The sequence below is a fragment of the Bidens hawaiensis genome, unplaced genomic scaffold, assembly GCF_021521415.1.
Source record: "Bidens hawaiensis isolate Kalapana, Puna unplaced genomic scaffold, B.hawaiensis_p1.1 tig00022487_1, whole genome shotgun sequence".
Taxonomy (NCBI): domain Eukaryota; kingdom Viridiplantae; phylum Streptophyta; class Magnoliopsida; order Asterales; family Asteraceae; genus Bidens; species Bidens hawaiensis.
The window spans coordinates 344,094-362,029 of NW_027493497.1; the positions used below are offsets into that span (position 1 = coordinate 344,094).

Consider the following 17,936-nt stretch of genomic DNA (forward strand, 5'->3'; position numbering starts at 1 on the left):
AATGTCTTTCATTCTATTGAAAAAAAAGTATCAAAGAAACAAGCCAAGTGAGCATAGTTAGTTTGTACACACCTTATAACCCAAGATTATAACACCTGAAATGTATGCCCTACACCTACAAAGTACGACGTACAACAACATAAAATTGTGCCTCAACTTAATAGCATAAACAAGTTATAAACATCACAACATTTCTAACACCTATATACACAGTTGACCCCTAAAATTCAGATAACATTGTTACTCGACCCGATATTCAACTGACACCCAGATACAACTTGAAACACCTTCATATTATATAACACCCCCACCCCCGCTCTCATACACTATACTGTGGACATGCCCCCACATAAAGCCGACAAACCATACACATTAATGAATTACATGTAAATGGTCCCGAAAAATCACACACAAATTTAACTTCCTTTTTTGAAGTAATACTAGCTGTTTCATCTACCCTACACAACTATTTAACATCCATACGGTGTTTATTATGTAGTCAAACCATATTCAACGATAACATTATTTCTAGTATTTATTCAAAACCTTTTGATATTTATTTATACAACACCAACAAATTCAAATCAAACAACAATAAGTGGATTAAAAAAAACATACATAATTTTTTTTTTGTTGCTAGTGTCGTCTTCTACATCCACATCAACTGAATTTGACGAATCATTTTTAAACCGTGAAAAAGATATTTTCTCACAATTCTTTCACTTTTCCTTCCTAGCCAACATTAGTAAAAAAATTATACATATGAAAAAAAAACTAACTGTTTAGCTACAATACATTGTATTCATCAAACACTAAGGGTCAAGATAAGAATCACCTTGCTGCTGGACATTGTGAAAGAATGGATCTGCGATTATGACCTGCAAATATGAAACACACTTACAAATTATGTACTTTGTGTAAGCATCACTAACTACTAAATGTAATTACACATAACGCGTATTCTGTGTACGGTTTCAAACAAATAGACCACTACCTCATCTTCTATTACTACTAAGTAACAAAACAACACATGTACAGACTTTGTAAATAAACTAAAAATCATATCCTATGGATTGAGTAACATGTTACTTATGTAAGAAGCATACACAATAAATATTACTAACAATAATAAAAAAAACTGTCAACATTTAATAATCTTACACAAAATGATATGCTGTACATGGGTTCAGGAAAATACACCAATGCCTAATACCACAATTATTAATAACTACACAATACAAAAAGATCCGTACACTTGGTCTAACCATCGGTTAATACTAACTACACCATATAGCGAGATGCATAAACTATGAAAAGACACATAAACATGACCACCTACAGATATATTAGCATCAAATATTAGCATTACACAAAACGCATGTTTTTCAAGAACATAATTAGATGTATCCAATCTTTGTAAATTAATAGATTTACCTACTGTCGGTATTATTTTCATTTTAGATTTTCACAAAATTGAGGCTCGCTTGAACCAAAAAAAAAAAAGAAAAGAAAATTCACCAAATAACTGGGTGTATGGCATGCTGATGAACTACATCTAAAACAAATCATAATGTAAGCATCATTTAGGTTATTATAAATGTTACTTGATTCAAACAAAAACCATAAATTATCCTACATACCTTTAATTTCTTGCCTAGGGTTTGGTCACTGTAGCATATGAAAAGCCCCCCAATTGAGCTTCAAAACTCATCGATAAAGAGCCATTATGAATGATTGCTTCTTCTGTACATACACAAACAGAATCAACACACTTTGTAATCATCAATTTTATGTATCAATTTCATAAGATGGATTTCTCATGAGGAGTGATCGAGTCGTTTAGGAGTGAAAGCAGGGACCTTGAAGACGTTACTTATTGCAAGCTACACAATATTGACCTGTTTGCCCTTTTAAGCATAAAACACCAGGATAAATGTTCAAACTATTTACAAAAAAGCCATTGTTTATCTTAAACCAATGATTTGTGTAATGAATGGTTGAGATCCACTTCTCGCACTTCTCGCATGATCCATTCCATATATATATATATATATGATTGGGTTCATTTCAGAAGTTTTCTTACTGCGAGAAGTGCGAGAAATAAAACCAACCAATCACAAATTTTTTTTTGTTATTTGATTTATTTTAATCATAAGGATATTTTAGTACAAATGATATTTCTTATATTTGGAAACAAATTATCCTCTAAAAGCAGTTACACTTTATTTGTTTTATTAGTTTCCTTATTATCAATTATATAATATATTCCCTGATTAAATTTTATAAATAAAAAAATCCATATTGATTTATTTATCGACAAAAAACTTTTTTTTTTCTAAATATTAATTTTAACCAATTTTTATTATAACGTATACATAATTTGAATTCTCGTAATTGATATATTCCTAATTACAGCTTGTCCACAAACAAACATACATCTTATTTTTATTTTTAATTTAATGGCTCTTGTAATTTATAAAGAAAACCAACAACGATCTAAACAATCTAAAATTATCATTATCCTTTAAAAGAAAGTGAATCTACAGTAGTGGAAAAAAAGGTACGTCGAAACAAAATATAATTTAAAACTCAATAATACACAATTATATACTAAAAATCCAACATTATATACTACACATCGATACATAATTATTAATTAGTGAGAGGCCCTACGCATAAAAAGTTATACACTACACATTAAACAAGTGTAGGAATTTTTTTTTGTGTCTGTAGGAAATAATTTTTTTATATGTGAAAACATAAGTGTGTAGGTCATGGAAAACACAAGTGTAAGTTATATGTAATTTGTGTAGCTTATTATACACTTGTGTAGGTTGATGTACACATGTGTAGGTTATATGTACATGTGTAAGAAATATGTTTTTTATGCGAAAAAATAATTATGTAGGTCATGCGAAAACACAAGTGTAGGTTATATGTTTTTTGTGTAGGTTAATGCAAACATGTGTAGGTTACATGTATATATGTAGAATATATTTTTTAAACAAATACACAGATAAACATGAAAGCTACCAGTACTTACATTTACATGAACACCATTCGAACTCCCATACATTCGAACTTACACAATACATCACTCCTACAATTTCAGATTTTAAGATAACCGATAACGAGTAATCACATACAACAAAGATGATATACTACAAATCTAACATTATATACTACACAATTATAAATAATTAAAATGCTCTACACATGAAAAAAACATATACTACATATCAAATAAGGTTATTAAAAAATAAAACTGAACATGTTATATTAATGAAAATATATGCTACATAGCCAATATACAAGAAACGTTTTTTCACAATTCCTTTAATGCTATATTAGTGAAGGCGAAAAAGGAGGGAAATTGACGAGGAGACTTTTAATGGTTTATTTATGCCTATGCATATTTGATAATTCTATCCTTTTTACTTTAAAACTTGTTATAACAATGTCATAGTAATTACAAATATGTCATTTATAATCTCCACCATTGATTTTACATAATCAATGGTTAAAATTGACTTCTCGCTGTAAAATCACTTCTCACATGAACCGTCCCATATATATATATATATAAGTATAGTTTGAAAACCCTCTTGAGTTGAGAAAACCCATGAAAACCCTATGTAGCATCGTTTTTTTTTTGTTGTAACACGTAATATATGTTACATTTAATACAAAATATCGAAAACATAAAAAAAAATATTTTGCTATTTTTTTTACATTTTTTTAGTAATTTATATATATGTTTTCAGGAGAGAGAAAGTGTAAGAAAAGTTTAACATTTTTTATTAACTTTAATTGTGGACCACAAAATTTAATCTTTAATTAAAAACATGTAGTTGAGAATGAGTTCTAGAGTTTTTACAACTCAAGTGGGTTTTTATTCTAACCTAACCCTATATATATATATATATTATAATATATTAAGAGGGATATGCAAAGAATTTTATATTTTTAAAAGTTTTATAAATTTTGATTCATGTGGCATACCACTTAATGCATTCATTACAAGTAATAAAAATTTTCAGATGGTAAAATTGTCTTTGCAACATCTGGTAATTACTATCTAGTATATTTATTAATGTATATTAAATTAACAACATAAAGTTGTATTTTGTAACAATTAATAATAAGTACACATTATTTATTCATGTATATTTAATTCACTATTTAATTATTATTATTTAAATACTAATAATACCCCAATATAATCGGTGCTTAAGACAATTCAGGTTAGTTTTAACTCTTGCGAATTTGCTGTGAAGCGCATGCTAGCTACTAGTAATGATTATTTATTTAACAAATTAAAACGCTTACTAGGTAAGTTATATACATATTATATTTGTATAAATAATAAACACGTTTGACTCACAAGTCTTGATAAGTTTAAATTATAAAAGCTCAAACTCCAATTTTACTTACTTAGAAAACAAAAGGTAACCTATCAATTATTTAACAAGCTTTAATCTATGCTACAACCTGGACTCGTCTCAATTAGAAATTTTAGAAAGTCGATTTTCAGTATCTTACAAGTGACTCAGTTCATTACACACCCCTACAACCACTTTCAGCGACTAATGTCCATGATTGTTTGGCGCGGTCATGCTTTTTAATCACATAATTAACATTAGATACGATGTCATAATCTTTCGAGTTTTGATTTGGCTTACTTAGAAAACAAAACGTGGTTCCTCTATCATTAATATTAAGCCGTACTTTAATAACTGAAGCCCAAATCTAGTCACTATCAACTTTTTTACTTTTACTTTAGTTAACATTAAAAAAATAATATAAAAAAGATTAACCGTAATCACTCTGAAATACCCCGACAAATCACAATAACACAAAGAAGATTAGCACGACATCTACACAACGATGACTCGCACAAATAAAAAAAAGAATCATCCACACAATTAACAAAATATTCTTGCTTATCCTAACAAAATTATAGTTGAAAAAGATGTATGAACCTAAAACTATTACCCAAATTAGCAAGGGATGCATATAACCTTAAAAACAGTAAAGATTCGGTAGATATTTGTCTGATCACCAAAGCCCCCGACTCCGACGTCGTTTAACCACAACTTTCGTAATAATATTATAATAATAATAATAATAATTATTATTATTATTTTGTAATAAGCAAAGCAGCAGTAGCACAGCACTTGGTTTGTCTAGTCAGTCAATAGTAATAGTCAATATTCAGTTCTTGTCTCAAGTTGTCTCGTACGGAACGAACGAACGAACGGCTGCTTCAAATCCCTAGGTTCGTACACACACACACACACACCCTTCATCATTTTCTATCTTTTCGACTGGCATCGATGTTAATGTTCTTTAATTTGCTGTATTATTTCTCAAAATTAAAATTACAAAGTTGGTATATTTTTTTATTTAATTTAATTTTGGTTTTGTTGGCATCGACGGATGAATTGAAACATGGAAGCAGTTTATGTTAATCGCAAAAGTAATGTGGGTTTTTGGGTTGTTTGTTAAAAGGGGGTGAAAATGATTTTGATGCTTTGATTTTTAATCCAGTGATTGGAAGTTAAAGATTATGACAATGTCACGTTTTGTTTTGTAAATGCCCTAATTTGATTATGATTTTTGAGAGATTTACGGGTTTAAATTGGTACTGATAAATAATAATCAGTGTTGTAGAACTCGCTAGCTAGTCTGGCGGTTAATTGATCGGGATTAATCGGATTGGAATTATATGTAATTTAAAAAATTTTTAAAATATACATATATCTAAAGTTTTCAATTTTGACCAAATTTGACCAAATAGCGATTAATCGGTGACTGGTCAGTGGGGTACCGACTAGCGATTAATTGGGATTAATCGAATTGAAATTTATATGTAATTTTTTGAATATACATATATATAAAGTTTTCAATTTTGGCCGACTTTGACCAAATAGCGATTAATCGGCGACTAGTCGGTGGGGTACCAACTAGCGATTAATTGGGGATTAATCAGATTGAAATTTATATGTAATTTTTGAATATACATACATATGAAGTTTTCAAATTTGACAAACTTTGACCAAATAGCGATTAATTGCGACTAGTTGGTGGGGTACCGACTAACGATTAATTGGGGATTAATACGATTGGAATTTATATGTAATTTTTTGAATATACGTATATAAAGTTTTCATTTTCAATTTGACAAGCTTTGAACAATTAGCAATTGAATGGGGACTGGTTGGTGGGGTACTGACTAGCGATAAATTGTGGATTAATCGGTGCCTAGGCAGGATTTTTACTTTACAACCATGCTAATAATGCGATTGGCTTAATTTTGTTCCTGTTATTGCAGGGTGATAAAATCATATATCATAGAAGAGAGGCGTTACCGTTGTGGAAGGACTCTTTAATGTTGATTTAATGCGCGATTCTGCGTATTTAGCTTTATTTTAGGGTAAATCTTTTTATTTAATCGTTGTTATAACTATGGGAACTGCGAAAAAGAAGTATCCGGTTAATGCAAAGGATTACAAGCTATATGAGGAGATTGGTGAAGGAGTAAGCGCATCGGTGTATCGGGCGCTTTGTGTCCCGTTAAATGAGATAGTGGCAATCAAGGTTCTTGATTTGGAAAAATGTAACAATGATCTGGTATGTTGGTTTCTGTTTATAGTATTAGTTGATATTTTATTATTATTTCTAACACTTTGTTTGATTTGAATTAGGATGGTATTCGTCGGGAAGTACAGACTATGAGCTTGATAAATCATCCAAATTTGTTACAGTCGTATTGCTCCTTCACAGCAGGCCACAACCTTTGGGTTGTTATGCCATATATGTCGGGTGGATCATGCCTTCACATAATGAAATCATCTTTTCCAGATGGTTTTGAAGAGCCCGTTATTGCTACCTTTTTGCGTGAGGTTCTTAAAGCCTTGGTTTATCTTCACGCGCATGGCCATATTCATAGAGATGTGAAGGTAATTCACCAAATTTTTAATAAAAGTGTGTGCGCTCTATGTTTTTAATTTTTAATTACATGGTCGGTCAATAATGATGTATTGATGTTTTGTGCAGGCGGGAAACATATTAGTTGATTATAATGGTTCCATAAAGTTAGCAGATTTTGGGGTATCCGCGTGCATGTTTGATGCAGGCGATCGACAACGTTCAAGAATCACTTTTGTGGGCACTCCTTGTTGGTATGTTTTTTGGTTATGTTTGTAATAAGGAGTTTCATTATTTGTTTTAAAATATTTATTACGCCTTTGAATGCTTTATCTTAGGATGGCACCTGAAGTTATGCAGCAATTGCACGGATACGATTTCAAGTAAGTCACGATTCACTTGTTTATTTACTATTATTAGACGTACATATTTTTTGATTAACTCGTTTAATAACTTTTATCTTCCATGTAAACAGAGCAGACATTTGGTCATTTGGAATCACAGCGCTCGAACTTGCTCATGGTCATGCACCTTTTTCAAAGTATCCGCCAATGAAAGTAATGAAATATTTAATATTCATTTAGTAGATTACCAAAGAGGGATTCTTTTATTCAAATATATGTTAACCTCTCGCGTCTTACCCTGCAGGTGTTACTTATGACTCTACAAAACGCACCACCGGGCCTTGATTATGAGCGTGACAAAAAGTTTTCAAAGGTTTGTGTCATGATTCGTGTCACAAGAAATAAAATTTAAAATTCACCAGAATTTATGCTAACTTTCAGCTTTTTTCTTATTTAGTCTTTTAAAGATATGGTTTCTGCTTGCTTAGTGAAAGACCCGAAAAAACGTCCCTCTTCGGAGAAGCTTTTAAAGCACTCGTTTTTTAAACAAGCGAAAAACACTGATTATCTAGAACGTTCCATTCTTGACGGTCTTTCTCCATTAGGTGATCGCTTTAGGATGCTAAAGGTGGACTTCTGTCATTATTAATCGTGCTGTTATTTATTATTTAGTCTATTTATTAACCTTTTTTTAAGTTGTTTAGGCCAAAGAAGCCGATCTTCTTGTACAGAACAAAGAATTATATGAAGATATGGAACAATTATCACAGGTAATATATGTTGTAATAATTTACTCATTTTTACAAACTGATAATATTTTTCATATTTGTAACATGCAGCAAGAGTATATACGGGGAATTAGTGCCTGGAATTTTAACTTGGATGACATAAAGAATCAAGCTGCACTTGTATGTATTCAAATTTGTAGCAGTTTTTTGTCATAAAACACTTGGTCTTCCGCTTTTTTACCCTAATTCATTTTTGGCAGATAAATGATGATGATGAAATTTCAAATATAGAAGAACCGAAAATTTCAGACCAACAAAATGGGATCAATGATAATCATTTAGCTGCTAAAGCTCAAGATACAGCTGATGAAATTGTTCAGTAAGATTATATGTTTTATTTATTTTTTTTCTTTCTTGATTCACAATTTGTGAGTTTTTTCCTGGTCATCTCATGCGAAGTTGCACATTAATACAGGGAATGCTTTGATATCTGTGAAGATGGCATGGAAGCTGCTAGCCCAACCAAACAACCACCTGCACAGCTATCACTAAAAGCTAGCGACCAACAAACCGATAAAGATGAAATTAAGCAACTTGGACAAATAAAATTACAAAAAACTACCATCTCCGGACCAAGAAAATTTATGAGCGGCTCACTGCTATCGGATAATGTTTTTTCTCCTAAAAAGTTAGTCAACAATGGTGAAAGGTAATTCACTTTAAATAAATAATTTTGATATAAATTTGGCATGTAATTAATTTTCAATTTAACATGAAGGGACCCTCACCTACTAAAATTTCAAGTTGACCGTAGTAGCAGTGGCCCGTTACAACATATTCAGAGGGTTAATATGTCCAACTCTTTATCTGGTAAATCTTCATTGACGCGTCTTAATATTATTATTATTATTATTATAATTAATTATTTCACTTTCAAAAATTTTGTGGCCTGCTGCAGTGGAAAATTTATCAGAAGGAGTTGTGGTGCAGCAGAAAGGGCGTTTTAGGGTCACCGAAGCAGACATGAGCCCTAAGGTACACACTTTGTGTATATGCATATCACATATACATATGTGTGTGTATATACATATAAATAATAAATTTGTAATCATTGTTTTCTTTTTCCAATCAGGCTCCGGTTCTTACTCCAACTCCGACCTCAGGTGTACCCGCTGCCTTACTTCTTCCATCTTTGCAAAATATTTTGCACCAAAACACCGTACAAAGGGTATGCAAATAAGTTCTTGAATTTATCTCATCAATGGACTACAAATCTGATATCTTAATTTCCATGTTTTTTTTTCAGGAAGAAATACTTCAATTAATCAAGTTTGCGGAACAAAACCATGGTTCTTCTTCAGGCTTTTTTTATCTCTGAAATAAAAGTGTGTTTTCACTTTTCACATCAATTTCTGTTTTAACTTATGTGCATTTCTCAATGCAGGAAATGCAGTGGAGACAGGAAACAGTGACTTCTCACAAGTAATGCACCTTAACCTGCTACTAAACAAGTTCTTTTTATTTTGTGCTTCATGCTTTAATCCTTAAAATGTTTGTTAATAACTTGTAGATCCCTCCTACTCCAAGGGAGAAAGAACTGCAGTCTCAGGTGGTCCAATTACAGCAAAGGTACACTAAAATCTGTCCCATGATTTGATCAAGTTGAATGGTTTATGATGCATTTGCACGTTTGTCATTTAAATAACCGCTCAAAAATTTGCAGCGTTGACAGTCTAGTTGAGGAATTGCAAAAACAGAAAATGAAGAATGTTCAGGTTTGTTTACATTTTTTTTTCTTTTTTTTTTTTTTGTAACGCCTTGTTTGCGTCTTACTTGTTTATCACATGTTGATCACTTTTCACTTTCTGTCATATTTTTCGGTAAATTTCGACAAGTAATCTTATAAATTGTTTGTTTTTCGGTTCTTGTAGTTGGAAAAGGAACTGAGTGACTGGAGGAAAAACAGCATCAAAGGATGATCATGATGACAAGGACAATGACGAACAGTTAGTAGGAATTTGGCAATACAGACTCAATGTTGTCATCTTTCTATCCGTTTTCTAGTGAGTCGAGTCTAGTAGTATTTAACTTTTTTTTTTTTGAATGTGAATATGGAGGGGAATGCTGGAAGTTATGAGTAGCAATTCCTGCTATAAATTATTTTAGTTGAATGAATTTCTCCCAAATTTGAAAGTTATAGTCAAAGATTGTTGCTTGTCTGGTACTCAGCTCAAGAGAATGATTGTTGACTTAAATACAAGATTTGTTTGATAAGCTTTGGGTTTTTTTTTTTTTTGGGGTTTTTCTTTTTGTGGTTGAAGATCTAATGTTGCATTTGTTCTGCCTTGGTTTTAGTTTAAGCATTCATGCGGGTTGAGATGCACAGAATACCTGGTTCTGTACCTGATCCGGAACCGGTTCCTACCCGTACCTGACCCGCGGGTATGGCATAGTTTTTGGTTTCTCCCCAGACGCCGTAACCGGTTCCACTTTTACCCGGTCAAAACCCAACCCAGTTTGTGCACCTCAACATGCGAGAATGGTATTTGATTTTTTGAATTTTCCATGAGAAAAAATTAAATCAGATTTATTTAATAAAACCTTTACTTCTACTGGTTTCCTGCTTTAACCTTTAAAAGTCAATGTTCAAAATAAGTTTGAGCTTTTTCTGTGTTGAGGGTGTTGGTTGGATCTGTGAATATTCCATAACTGTTTAATGTTTATCATGGCCTATAAAAAATTATAAAACAAGTGAATTTATCAAATTTTGAGTGTTAAAAATATAATGGGAAGACAAACAAATAGTCTACGGTTTACAACTAATTACTTTAGCTACTTGAACTCTTTACTCTTTAGTAATGCAGACAAACAAATTCTGAATCCTAGTGATTTGCCCTCCAAACATTGCTCCAAATAGTCAATTACACAAATTTCTTTCAAGAAACAAATTCCAAAGAATCAAAGATCAAGAAAACTCAGAATAATCATTGCACATCGATAGAGATCAATCTTGAGCATCCTTAAATTGTTTCTTAGTGTAGCAAATATGGTTCAATCACAGCAGAAACAATTCCGTTAAGAACCTCCTGAAGAATCAATCAACAGACTGTAATTACAAATCTTACAATTCTCTACTAAAAGCAATTTAGATTGTAATCAGAGTTAGAAAGCTACCGTAGAATGATCCTTGAGACCAAGTGAAAGTGTCAATGGTTTTGAAGAGCCAGAATTGCTGAAAACAGATCATAAGATATAGCTCCAAGGTTTAATTAAAATAATTACAACATTTTCCAATTAAACAAAAAAATGCATTGATACCTTATATGTTCAATAAGCTGGCGAGCGCATGCCAGTAGCATCGGCTGCAGGTTATAATTGACACACAAAATTAATTAATATCTCACGACATACATTTCAGTAATCTATAACCAATATGATTAAGAAAAGCTTCATAAGCGGGCTTACCTCGTCTCGTTTACCAAATATCACAGATACATTAAAAGTAGGAGTATTCAACATCCCTTCTTCCTTCCTGTAGTCCACAATCGACACACAAAATTAATTAATAGGTCATGACACAAGCACACAACAAACCAGTGAAAGAATCAGATATAAAACCGACTTTATTCCTATGTTACCTTGCATGCATCATGGTACCCATAGTCCCAATTTGAGTAGCAATAACCTGGTAGCGATGAACAGATTAACAAATGCACCCGCGAAGCATGTTTCAAATGGAAACAAAATAAAAATAAAGCAATCACTCACCAAGAACCGATCCTCATAGCTACAAATGACTACATCAATTTTACTTTCCTGCCAAGAAAAATAAGATTTGTTACTGTAAGAATATGAAATACTTGATTGATTTCATTCAATAAATGATTACAACATATAGAGATAAACTGGGGCTTGTGGGCTCAATACTAAAACCTAAATAGCAAATATTATGGGTTCTAGGGGTGAGCACGAAACCGAAAAAAACCGAACCGAAATTGAAAATACCAGAAAAACCAAACCGAATTAGAAACCGACGGTTCGGTTTTGGACTCTAGTAAAAACCAAAATTTTGGTTTAGTCTTTCGTGAAGAACTGAAAAAACCGAACTGAACCTAAATAACCAAGAAACCCTTTATAACCGAACCTAGCAATAACTAAATGCTATTAAATTTATGGCTTTTTATTTTTAATTTTAAATGTAACTATCTTTTATTAGATGCTTATATTCTAACCCAAATGTTCAATATTCTATTAAGTATTAACCATTAAATTTTTAAAATAAACTATTACGCCAAATATTAATATCTTGGGTCAATTTTTTTGGCATGATTAGGAAAACCGAATAAATGAATCCAAAACCGAATCGAACCTGAAAACCTTAACGGATTTGAAAAATTAAAAAAAACGCAAATTTGGTTTCCGGTTTGGCTTTAGCCCTAAACCGCACCACGCACACTCCTAATAGGTTCCAATACTCTCCCGCAGTCAGAGCGGTACAGAATTTACGAGCTGTGTAGGTCCAAAATTCTGCCAAACAATTTACGAGCTGCTTAAATTCAATAGTGGATGTCACAGTATCAAATTGGTTTGGTTTCCTGCAAAGCTAATGTCTTAAGATAAAGATGCAAATGATTTTGATTTAAATAAAAAGAAAGAAAACAGAAGAGGCATTAACACAAACAGGTGGTGGGCATAGGCAAAAATGGCCAATTTCATGAACTGTGCATATTAATAAACGATCTGCTGCTACCTGCAAGTAAAAGATAGAAACCCAGAAACAGATCACTCTTGAATATCTCTATGTGAAACGTTAGATAGAGATATCGGACCTTTATGTGGACTGAGAACTTATTGTGGCGAACTGGGGAAGAATAGGTTGAAGCAGCAGCAGCAGCATCATCATCCATGGAAGCAAGCAGTCGACTTGAAGCTTGAACAGCAAGTAAAAGGGGAAGCACTTGTAGAAGGAAACTTTGCTTTCAATTAAAATCGAGCCGGATTGATAAAAAGCTCGAATGATCCGTGTTTTTTCGATCTCGAGCTTTAGATAAAGCTCGTTAACTTATCGAGCCCTCGTAAGTCCAAACAAGGTGAGCTTAGGTTCAGCTTGTTTACAGTTACACCCCTTAATCTCGGCTCGTTTACACCCTAATACTATCCACTGTAACAACCCAACAATTTAATAAAAAAACTAATTTTTCTCTCTTTTATATACACAACTCAATCCAATCCAAATTTAACTCACATTTACAAATTACAACTCAACCTAACCTAATTTTTTTATTAAATAACAATGCTTATTTTTTATAATTTATATTAAAATGTTTAATTTTCTTTTATAAATAAAATTGTGTTTGTAGGTTTTTTTCTAAAGTTAAAAGTTGTAATTTTTATGAAAAAATAAAGTTATATATAAAAGTTTGGTTGTAAACTTAGGTTGCTAGAACAATCTAGGTTACAATCGGCTATGAACAAAATAGAAATTTCCAATTTTATACTTATAATGGATTTTGTCTTTTTTTTATATGACCTTGTAACCGGTTATGATAGCAGATAGTCTAATATCGTCCATATATGAAGGAATCGGTCACACCTCGATGGCTCGATCTCTACTCTTTTGTTGGGCTAGATTCCCCCACTTAATCAAGACGCTTTGGATTGGGCCTACTTCGCATCATCAACAAGTTGGTAATGATTAAAACTAAAAGATCAAGCAAGTTTCATAGTTTAAAGTCATTTAAATTTAAAACCATGCATAGTTAAAATTAGGTAACCTCGGGTAATTTGCCTAGTCAGCTTTGGTTATTTTGTGAAAAGTGGGTGTAGTGCGAAAATGCCCCCAGAACGCCTCTCTCCCCCCTCTCTACCTCTCTCTCACAAAACCCTCAAAATGTGAGCAATTTACAGCGTTATGTATATAACGTTCCTCACCATAATGCCTGGGGGCTGGTGTTTCTGGGCATTATGGCCCCAAAACGCCACAAAACATATACCACTACGGATGGTCTAATAGAGGCGCTCCGTTCTAGTAAGTTATTCTTACGCTCTACCCATGGCATTTTGCTTGATGGTCAGAATGTATATCTACATAATATTTAAACAAAGTGTAAGTGATTAGAAGTATGTGAAATAATATATTTTGCATCAAGTTTAAATACCAAATATGTTTCGTGATTGATGATTAGAATGTATATCTATAGGATTTTTCAATAAAGTTAATTAATGATTTTGACTAGGGGTGGCAATCTTGACCCAAACCATTTTAAATGGGTCAACTTAGGTTAATTTAAAAATTATATGGGTTGATTTTGGCCATTTATTTTAACTAAAAGTGTCAAAATGGATCACTTGAAATTCTATCTTGTTATTTTCGGGTCAAAATGGGTCGAAAAATTTTAAAAAACGGGTTGATGTGGGTTAGTGTCCTAAAAAAATGTGTCAGTTTCAGGTCGGATAGGTTTCAGCACAAAAAAGGTTTTGGATTGGAACGAGTTCGGTTCATGTTTTGGCTCGGAACAGGTTTCGAGCCGACACAAGTTTTCGCACGGGATGGGTTCGGTCCATATTGATTTCGTTTTCGTCGGTTTTTTTGGTTTTAGCTAACTTCTCGATGCTTTTTTTTTGAACGAGCACAATATGTTAACGTTTCAGCTTTTTTACTTTTTTTGTTTCTATTTATATTTTTAGTTATGATTTTCTTTTTAATTTTGTGAAAAAAAAATTTTGAGGGATTTTTTTATCTTAATAGAAAACCCCTCAAAATAAAATTCAAAAATAATAATAATAATAAAATCATAACTCAAAATATAAATAAAAAACAAAAATTTTTAAAAAACTAAAATGTTTCCGCCGTTATCATCATTCAAAAAAAATCAAGACTCGTTTCGACCATAATCTGTCCCGACCCAACCCAAAACAACCTTTTTTTTAATTGACCCGTTCTGACCCTAACCCATTCCGACCCTAACCCGATTCAACTCGTGACCAGTTTTGACCCATGACCCGTTCGACCCAACCTACCACCCCTAATTTTGACCAGTAATTTTGAGGGTGTTGTTAATAACAATGTTTTGACCTGTTTATGTTAATACAACGATTAGCAATGGTTCTCGATTATCTAAATCAAGTGTAAATGGTTAAAAATTATGTGAAATGATACATTTTATTTGATTATGATGATTAACAGGAGATACGAAAAGCACGGGATCAAACGAGCGAGACCAGAGATCAAAAATTGTGTTTTGATGAATGAGGTGTACCCCTACTAGAGTAGCTTACGCCCAAATTTGTCACTCTAACCCACAGCGGAACTGCTGAGGCGCGACTAAAATTGCCTATAGCTCAAAAACAATAATAAATAAAGTGATAATGATTAGTTATTTTATTCGATATCAAAGTACACAAGATGTTCGAATGAAAGAAATAATACAAAAAGGTGAATACATCAAACTAACAAAACATTAGCTTGCTTGTATCCTATGGTCCAAATCTAAATTCTTCAACTCCAAATCATCTTACACAGCATTCTGCAATATGTGTAAAAATAATATAGTTTGCCACAACACATGTTGATTGATCAACCATAGTTTAATATATTCATAATAGATAAAAAGAAATAAACAATTCCGTTGCGATATGTGAAATTGGGTCAAGTTACTCCGACGACGTATGGTCATACTGTTAGGATGAGGATTAGATATTAACCAACCAAAAAGTAGTAAACACATAGTTATATAGCATTTAGCAACTAATCGAGCAATATCACAACCACGCAATTAATGGGATTGTATTTGAGTATATAATATAATGAGAAACTAAGTCTTTTTGTATGCATAAAGCTCCCAAAACATAAATTTGAAAAAACGATAAGTGATTACTCACCTTAAAATGAGGCGACCGTAAGAAATTAAGTAGATGTTCGAGAAATAAGCGAGCCTACCAAATTATATGAAAAATCCTAAAAAAATGGAATAATAGACTACAAGTTAAAATAAGAAGAAACGAACCAAAATTACTGAAAATTACGATCTACAACTCAAGATATAAAGAAAACGAGAGATAAGCAAAATGAGGATTGAGGGTTTTCGTTTAGTATACGATAATAAACAACTTTGATGTTTACAACTTACCAGAAAAGCTTGAGGAACTAGGAGAAATCGAAGAGATGAACAACTTTGACTTCCATAAGTCAACCTTCAAGAACTTGATAAACTAACACCAATGGACAGGAATTGGGAGAGGGAAATCAAAGAACAACAGAACACTAAGGTTCAGGGTTAGTAATTTGATTAAGGAAAAAGGTTAATGCAATTAAAGCAATTGATCTCGGCTTAAGCAATAAGACAATGAATATAGAGTGGGAAATCGTCCAAATACATTTCTTAGAGGATACCCTAGAATATCAAGGCAATTGGAAACGATTTGGAGGATCAAATCGTTTAAACAAAGATTTTTCACCAACGACATGTTCGTCGCGTATCGCAACAGATTGAGCTAAACCGTCCGCAATGTGCAGCGATTTATTTATTTACTTTTTTTTTTAATTGACGGATGTTACAAAAATCCTCTAGATTAAAAAGTTTAACGCCCAGATGCTGGGGGGCGAAGGCAATACCAAAAGGAGAGTACGCCGCGCCCTTTTTATTTGATTTTATTTTGATCCATATCATTTTGCTATGCTTCTTATATAGCTTGTGGGGTTGTTCTGTCCTAGGTAATGTTGATGGACAAGAATGTGGATTATGATCGAGTCCTCGGGACGATAGGCAGACGCACTTAATAATCGAGAATTTAGCATTTGCTTTTAAAACTAAACCACTATGTTATATGTAATATGATACTTAGTAGCTTTAACTAAGCTGTGTTTGTCTTTCAAGGAAAAAAACTAAGTTTGTTGGTTAAAAAATACAAAAAGAGTAGGTGGGAAGTGATTTATAAGTGTTGTGAGTGTTGTTTAAAGCATGGTATCCTTTTCAAACTTAGGGTTGCTACGCATCGAACTTTTATCCCAATCAATTCCTGAAGAGCAGATACTAAAAATCGTGAACATGTCTGTCTACAACCAAAGAGATATGGGAAGTGATTAAAAACTGAATTCAAGGGTTAAGGATGAAGGGCCCAAGTTCAATCAATGATTTTGCAGGAAAGGTTACTGACTTACTGGTATATAAGCAAAATTAGCGTCGCTCTGGCATATTCTTGAAGAATTTAAACTCCAAACTCTCATATCCAAATGCAAGTTTAAGATAGAAATGCCACTCGACTTTCTTTGAAGAAAGGATCAAAATAAAATCAAGAAAGGGCGTAGCGTAGCCTACTCCCCTTTTGGTAGCCTACTTTTATTTTTGGGTCAGTCTCCTTTCTTCGTACTCCTTTAGCTAACTACAACATCAAAGTATTCGTTTTAGTTCAACCATATGTCTTTGTAATCCGTTGGGGGATTTTTTAGCAAAATCATTGATTGAACTATATGGCATAAAAGTAGGCTAACGTTCAACAAATATGATCTCGGGGCTAAGTACCAATTCTACGATTCAAATAAGGGGCGCGGTACGGGCGGGTCTCAGGGCAAATATTTATCTCTAACTTATAAAATAGTTACTTACAGTGTTAAGATAAATGAGATACTTATTGGTAACGATTTTGTAAGTTTTATAATAAACTTGAAATGAGAATGAAAAAATTGTGACGAATAGATTGGTGAACAAAGAGTGATATATTAGTGAGAGTAACATTACTTCTTTAGCAATCAACAGCATTTAGAGACGCTAACACCCTTAACAAGGACGCACGTTTCACGACATCGATAGTGAACAATGGTATAATAGCACTCTTAGCAACTTGTTATAGGCATAAATTGGGTTTATTTGCCACATATGGTGACGCCAAGGTTTCTAGTAGGGATGAGCAGAAAACCGAATTAACCGAAAAAATC

The 17,936-nt window shown here is 32.6% G+C and overlaps 2 protein-coding genes across 2 annotated transcripts; one reads left to right on the forward strand and one right to left on the reverse strand.

Annotated features, from left to right (window-relative positions):
- Positions 1-5,246: 5,246 nt before the first annotated feature.
- LOC143565589 (serine/threonine-protein kinase BLUS1-like) lies at positions 5,247-10,062 on the forward strand. The gene is made up of 19 exons (XM_077052523.1): positions 5,247-5,278; positions 6,335-6,633; positions 6,708-6,962; positions 7,060-7,184; positions 7,269-7,313; positions 7,406-7,487; positions 7,579-7,647; positions 7,732-7,902; positions 7,979-8,044; positions 8,114-8,182; positions 8,263-8,381; positions 8,478-8,711; positions 8,781-8,872; positions 8,961-9,037; positions 9,135-9,230; positions 9,447-9,484; positions 9,573-9,631; positions 9,726-9,777; positions 9,934-10,062. The coding sequence occupies exons 2-18, from the start codon at positions 6,469-6,471 to the stop codon at positions 9,737-9,739; spliced, it is 1,776 nt and encodes a 591-aa protein (XP_076908638.1). The 5' UTR covers positions 5,247-5,278; positions 6,335-6,468; the 3' UTR covers positions 9,740-9,777; positions 9,934-10,062.
- A 1,007-nt stretch (positions 10,063-11,069) lies between these two features.
- LOC143565590 (uncharacterized) lies at positions 11,070-12,978 on the reverse strand. Its single transcript, XM_077052524.1, has 6 exons — positions 12,832-12,978; positions 11,771-11,818; positions 11,641-11,687; positions 11,468-11,534; positions 11,321-11,364; positions 11,070-11,234 (listed from the first exon to the last, which is right to left on the reverse strand). The coding sequence occupies exons 1-6, from the start codon at positions 12,907-12,909 to the stop codon at positions 11,165-11,167; spliced, it is 354 nt and encodes a 117-aa protein (XP_076908639.1). The 5' UTR covers positions 12,910-12,978; the 3' UTR covers positions 11,070-11,164.
- Positions 12,979-17,936: the final 4,958 nt, after the last annotated feature.